General features: G+C 37.6%; 1 protein-coding gene across 2 annotated transcripts in view; it reads left to right on the top strand.

The window, feature by feature from the left end:
- The first annotated feature begins 2,989 nt into the window (after window positions 1-2,989).
- Window positions 2,990-6,911, top strand: part of LOC141601631 (uncharacterized) — a 28,374-nt gene continuing 24,452 nt past the window's right edge. For both annotated transcript variants that reach the window (XM_074421928.1, XM_074421932.1), the window contains exon 1: window positions 2,990-3,195. In XM_074421928.1, coding sequence (XP_074278029.1) covers window positions 3,011-3,195 — 185 coding nt within the window. In that variant the 5' untranslated portion in view covers window positions 2,990-3,010. The remainder of the gene's footprint in view (window positions 3,196-6,911) is intronic.

Below are 6,911 nucleotides of genomic sequence, written 5' to 3'. Positions count from 1 at the left end.
CTTTGCCATTAAGCCCATCTTTTAAAATCTCATTGACTTTCTTCAACTCAGAAGTTATAGCATCACTAGCTGTAACTTTAGCTTGAAGATGCTTAATGTTGAGTTTAAGCTCTGAAGTTATGGCATCATTAGCCTTAACTTTTGATTCAAGAGCGTTTTTCTCAGCATTTGTCTTGTCTGAAGTTATAGCTGGAGTAGCCATAACTTTAGATTTGAGCTTTTTGGCTTTGGCTTTCAGAAGTTGGTTTTCCTCAGCAATATCTAAAATCTGTTCCTTAAGGTCTTTTAACTCTAGACTTTGTTCATGACAATGATCAAGGGTTTGTTCAAAGGTCTTAATTAAAGCTTAGAAAATTTATTAACTTGCTTTTTAAGTTCAAGAAGACGTACCTCTTCATCCTCTGAATCTGAATCTGAATTTCCAACAAGACACATCTCAGCTTTTGAAGCATTATTTTCATTGTCGCTGTCGGAGAATAGGTCTAGACTGACGCTGCTTAGGCAAACATTGGCAGTTTCTTCTTCATCTTCTGATTCGCCATCTTCAGAGTCCAAGTCTCCCCAACAGTTACGCCATCATAACTTGCTTGAATTCTCTCTTTGTTTTGTCACGTAGATTTTTGTCTTTAATTTTCTTCCATGTAGGGCAATCTTTGATCATGTGATCATTATCACCACACTTGAAGTTTGCTTTGATTTGTTATTTGTCTTATTTTGATTTTGAAATAAGGGCTTTTTCCTAAGACGTTTAACAAACAAAACAGTTTCATCTTCAATATCTGAAGAATCATCAATCTTGCTAGACTCAGCTTGTAAGGCCATCTTTTTGCTTATGCCAGCTTCCTCCTCATCCTGATTCAGAGTAATATCGTGAGCCATTAAGGTTCCGAGTAGCTCCTGATAGGATAATGAAGTTAGGTCCTTACATTCTTCTATGACAGATACTTTATGTCTCCATCTGCGAGACATACTTCTGAGTATTTTTCTAGCAATTTCCTCGGAGTCAAAAGTTCTTCCTAAATTCTTTAGCTCATTGATGATGCTAGAAAAGCGAGAGGACATGCTATCAACTGACTCGTTTTGCTCCATGGCAAACAGCTCGTATTTTCGCATTAGTAATGCCATACGTTGCTTTTTGACAACAGTGGTTCCCTCATAGGCTAATTCTAGACCATCCCATATTTCCTTGGCAGATGAACTGGTTGAGAAACGATCGAATTCAGTGGCAATCATACCGTTTTGCAATAAGCTTATTGCTTTTGAATTCTTCTCAGCCTTTTTATAATCCGCCTCAACATAGTCTTCTTCTTTCTTTTCGACGGAAGAGCCATTACTTGTTGCAAGTAAGATCTTATTCGGACCATTCTTGATAATCAACCAACACTCCCAGTCGTTTCCCTTAATGAAGTGGGTCATCATATTTTTCCATAAACCATAGTTCTTCCCATTGAATATAGGACACTTTAGGTGTTTGGAATCCATTTGATAAAAAATAAATGCAGCGAAAAAAAACGATAAATAGACTACAAAAAAACGATCAAACTCTAGCTGTTAGGCTATCAAGAGCACGAGGCTCTGATACCAATTGAGGAGTCTACTGACCGAATACGAAAGAGGGGGGGGGGGGTGAATTGAGTATTAAAAACGATGACCGCTTTTTCGAAATATATGATATAAATTAATTATTTGATTTTATTGATTAAAATCAACTAATTAACTTACTAACAATAATATGCAAAATCGAAATAACAATAATAAAGAGAGAGAGAAAGAGAGACACACAGGATTTTGAAGTGGTTCAGTTTCACAAGTCGAAACCTACGTCCACTATTCTCGATTAATAATTTTTAGTACCTTTCTCCGGATTACAAAAATTATCAATCCACTCGTATAATCAACTATATTATTATAACTCAGATTGAGTATCGCTAAATACTCTAGGTTGCTCTTACGTTAATAAGAAAAATACAACGACAAATACTAATCTCACGTTATGCGAGTGAGTATACTATCCTTGTGTATTTAGTATCCTATAACGATTTTCCTTTGAGTGATTGACAAATTGGATGCGCAATTTTTGTATAAGCAAATTTGGAAAATAAGAATTAAAGCTCAAAGAATTTTGCTTAAAATATTTTTCTCTCTAAAAGTGTAGATGTGTGTGTCAACAATTATTGTTGAATGAATGAGAGTATTTATACTAGAGTGAATTAGGGTTTGGAATGTTCTGGAATTAGGGCATAGAAATGTTCTGGAAGAATAAATCCCTAACAACTTGATGAACAAGTAAGAAGCAAAAGGAAGGAGGAGTTTGGCCTCCTAGGGATTTGGCCTCCCTAGGGTTTCGGCCTCCCTAGGGTTCGGCCCACCTAGGGTTCGGCCATCTAGGGTTTGGCCGGCCTCTAGGCCTCCTTCGGTCCACTTCTTGCTTCTATAGCCCACAACAAATCGAGATAGAATTTAGTTAAAGCCTGGGTTGCATGACGATATACATATCGTGTTACAAACCAATAGTTTATTCAACTTAAATTCTTATTAATTAATTCCAATTAAAATAAATACTCTCTTATTTTATAAATCATTAAAAATATATTTTCCAAAAATTAACACATCATTTTTGTCTAGCAATGAAGTTATGGCTATTAGGTCATAACTTCACTAACCTTTAAATCAAACAAGGTAAAACCATTACCGGATGACGACCTATACTATCTAATCTTCAGTAAACGAATCGTCTCTTCACAAGTCTCTCATCTTGAGTCTCGTGGTTGATTTCTAATCTTGATCTTGCTTGAATACATCGATCAAGTATATTTGAAGTTGTACCTCCTTGGTCCAAACTTCAAGCTTGCGTCATCGTAATTGTTCCTTTCTAAATAAAGACTTAAGCACACAATTACACGCATATGTTTATAATATTAAGTCCACATACAAATCATTACTGTCATTATCAAAACAATTAATAAGGACTAAAGGTCCAACAAAATGGGTAGAAAAGAGCGCGGATTATATGTTGGGAATGCATTATTGGAGGGCGGATGGGGCGTTTGAGTTTGATGGGAAGTTGTTTTGGATTGATTTGAGTGTTGGGTTGATTACTTGGGATGTGAAGAATAATGATTATTTTAAGTGTGTGGAGAGTGATGAGACGGCTGTGTGTCGGTTTATTCCATTGCCAAAGGAGAGGATGAAGCTGTAATACTACGGTTTTATGAGTCTCTGGGTACTCTATCGAGTAGGCCTTACTCTGTCGAGTAAGGGTGTGTTGCGTTTTAAAATAGTTTCTGACCTGTTGGGTACTCGATCGAGTAACGTAGATACTCGATCGAGTAAGGGGGCACTCGATCGAGTACCTTAGCTACTCGATCGAGTAGCGGTTTCTGGGAATGATTTGACGGGTTTTGCTAATAACGCGAGTTTGATATAAAAGGTTTCCGTCAGTTTATTTAATCACTTTTAACCTTTCTAAACCCTTCAAAAGAAAAAGGAGTTACGTAGTTCTCTCTCGTCGCGTTATTGGCAAATCCCCAAGGCTAGGAGTGTCGGATCATCTTGTTCTTTGCATCATAGTGTTCCTTGCGTCAAGGGTAAGATCTACATACCAATTTTATACTGTTTCTTTGAGTTTGTTTAAAACCCTAATTGGGTAGATTTGGGAGTTTTTGGAGGGTTATGTTGATTAGGTGATAATTGTATGATTATGTGTATAGGAGAAGGGTTCGTAGAGGAAAGGTTTTGAGACATTTTGCTAGATCGTCGATGTTTGTGTTGCATTCCAGGTAGGGTTTCCCTACTCAGTATTAATTACATAATTTGTGGTGATTGTCTTTGTAGTTAGTGATTGTTGATTGATTCGGATGGTTGTGATTGTATATTGTTGATTGATTGAGGACGGTTGTTGATGTTGTATTGTGATTGCCGATTGTTTGTCTCCGGTTCTCGAGATGCGTTCTCGGTGAGTGGAGTCACTTGCGGGAGTGGCTTCACGCCCTAGTTTCGCCCTTCGTGGAACCCGCCACGGAAGGGGATGTGCACATTAATGGGACGGGGTTATCGCTCGGTATGATGAGCGGGGCTTAGGTGGGAACGGCTGCGGTTCCCCACGCGGGTGGTCCGGTGGACGATCGGTGACGGAGATTGATTGGAGTGGGTGTGATTGTGTGTGTATTTGTTTGAGCTATGTTGTTTGTTGTGTTGTTGGATCATATAAATTGTGTGATTAGTACTGACCCCGTTTAAATGTTTTAAAAACTGTGGTGATCCATTCGGGGGTGGTGAGCAGTTATTGAGCAGGTATGAGACGATGCGTATGAGATAGCTGGGATGAGTCACCACGTTGCAGTTTAGAAGTCTTCCGCTGTGTCTGACGCTTGATACTATTTTGATAGTAGATAGTTTTGAGAACTTGTATTTCATTTTATCAGTTTTGGTTTTGAACATGTAATCACTTAAACTATAATTACTTTTAAAGTACGTTTCTTTATTGTCTTATGATATTCATTGCCTCGGGCAACCGAGATGGTAATATCCTTATACCTGAGTGGTCCTGGTAAGCCACTTGGAGTATGGGGGTGTTACAAATGGTATCAGAGCGACGATCCTGAAACCTGTAACCAATGAACCCAATAAACATAGGGAGTCAAATAAAATGAACCCGGGGTAAAAGTTGTAGGAGCTAATGCAAAGACTTGGGAGACGTCCTAAAGTCGCGAACTCGCCCTACAATTTTGAACCGGTCACTATGGGATATGAGTCGGGATCGCTATGTGTTTACCTTGTGTATTGTGTACCTATGTAGTGATGTGTGGCATGAATCAGTGGATGTATGTATGTTGAGAATGGGGAATGTGTAGAAAAGATGGTGATGATGTGATCTCGTAAGTTATTGATTGAAAGCATGATAGTTGTTTTACGATATGGCATTATAGAAATACGGAAAGAAAATTTGTTTGATTGGAGTTATACATAGAGTTATGTATACATATATGTTGTTGGTAGTGTTGTACGAGTTTATATAGCTGAAAGTTTGAGTAAGAGCATGAATAATTGGTGGAAAAAGATGATAATTGTTGCATGATAATATGATTTTTTTTTTTTATAACGCATGTTGTATGATGGAAGAGATTTTATAAGGTTGTTATGCTAGTAACATGTGAATATGATACTTGATGTCATATAATTGTGATTTTGTTTACGTAAAGTTATATAATAAAAACATGTGGGTAATATGTGATTGGTAAGTTGAATGATATATGTGCATCGAGTTATTTGTTGCTTGGCTTTTGAAGTTAGTAACATGTGGTTAAGGATACTGGTTTTATGAGCATCGAGTTGTTTTTGTTTACCATGTTGTCGTCTAAGTTGTTGGGAAGTAAAATCAAGTAGTTGTGTTTTTGGATTATAGGGAGATTGTCTTTAAACTGTTATAACTTGAGATGCATAAATGATTTTAATGTGATTCCAATTGGAGGTGATATCTTGTCCTTTTACGATTATAAGGATAGGTCACACGCCCAAAACGACCAAGAAATGAGTGAGTTATGACTGTTTTACGAAAACTGGACAGTGCTGAGAAATGCGTAGGTACTCGATCGAGTAGCCTTGGTACTCGATCGAGTAGGGGGGACTCGATCGAGTACGTTAGTTACTCGATCGAGTAGCCCAGGTAATTTGTTTTACGTGCTTCTGATCTTCACCTACTCGATCGAGTAAGTCACTTACTCGATCGAGTGTCCTGTACTCGATCTAGTGACCCCTGTTTTGGGTCATATGCTTATCCTTTGAATTCGTTGCATATTATGTTTAATTCAAAGTTGTTATTTTGCTTCTTTATGCATTGTTTTACATGTACGTTGGTCTTGACGTGTAAGTTACCCAATCTTGTGGTGTAGTGAGTGGCACCTGTGGTGAGTATGAGTTCGGTGGGAGGACATGAGTTATACGTGGTTGTGATAGATAGTGGAAAAAGAAAAGGAAGATCGTTATGGTTTATTGAGACATAGAGCATGTTTTGTGAGATGAGATGAGCGATATGTTTGTATGTTGAGTAATGCAGAAGTAATTGAATGAGGCAAGGGATGATGTGAGTTTATGGAACGTGAGAATGAAAAGATTGAAATGAGGGACGCAAATGGTGGCAGCTTGAGATGTGTAAAGAATCATGGAGGAGGATGGTTAGGAGTCGTGTGGGTTAAGAATATACATAGTGAAAATTCGTTTTAAAGGGGTTGAGAAGAGTAGTATATAGTGAACTTTGTGGAGACATGTCGTGAGGTGGATTTGTAGACAGTGAGTGAGGTTGGGAAATTTGGTTTATTAAGAGATGAAACTACTGTGTGATTTCCTTGGGCAATTAGCGGTATGAAAGGAATTTTGATTTCTAGGGATGTTAAAAAAAAAAAAAATGCAATTGTTGAACAGTAAACGTTGATTCTATGGATGGATTAGTGGCAAGGGTGATTGATGACATAATAAGAGAATATTTGTGGTAAGAAAGAGTGAGATGATATCGATATGAAATAATTAGATGTGAGTTTTGGAGCAGTGAGAAAGTAACCGGAACACTAAAGAGTTAGGTAGAAGTGATAAGGAGTTGAATGGTTAATCGATTTTGTAGAGTGTAAAAGAAAAGAATGAGGGGAATAAAACTAAGAAAATGTTGACCGGAGTTATGTGATATAGGGGTAAGGAGTCGTCGAGATGTGTGCTACCAATCATGAGGATGTTAGTTAATGGTTATAGAGGAGTTTCGGGACAACATGATTAGTCTTGAGTTTTGAGGAATTCAGGAAAGTAAGAAGTTGGTAGAATATCTGCATGATATGAGATTTTGGTGGAGATTTAGATGATGATACAGTTAAGAATGGTATTGGGAAGAATGTTGAAGTAATTTTGTTGATGGATTTGATGTT

This window comes from Silene latifolia, chromosome 1 (assembly GCF_048544455.1).
Source record: "Silene latifolia isolate original U9 population chromosome 1, ASM4854445v1, whole genome shotgun sequence".
NCBI lineage: Eukaryota > Viridiplantae > Streptophyta > Magnoliopsida > Caryophyllales > Caryophyllaceae > Silene > Silene latifolia.
Note: the sequence above shows the minus strand (reverse complement) of the source record. Positions and strands in the feature narration are given on the sequence as shown.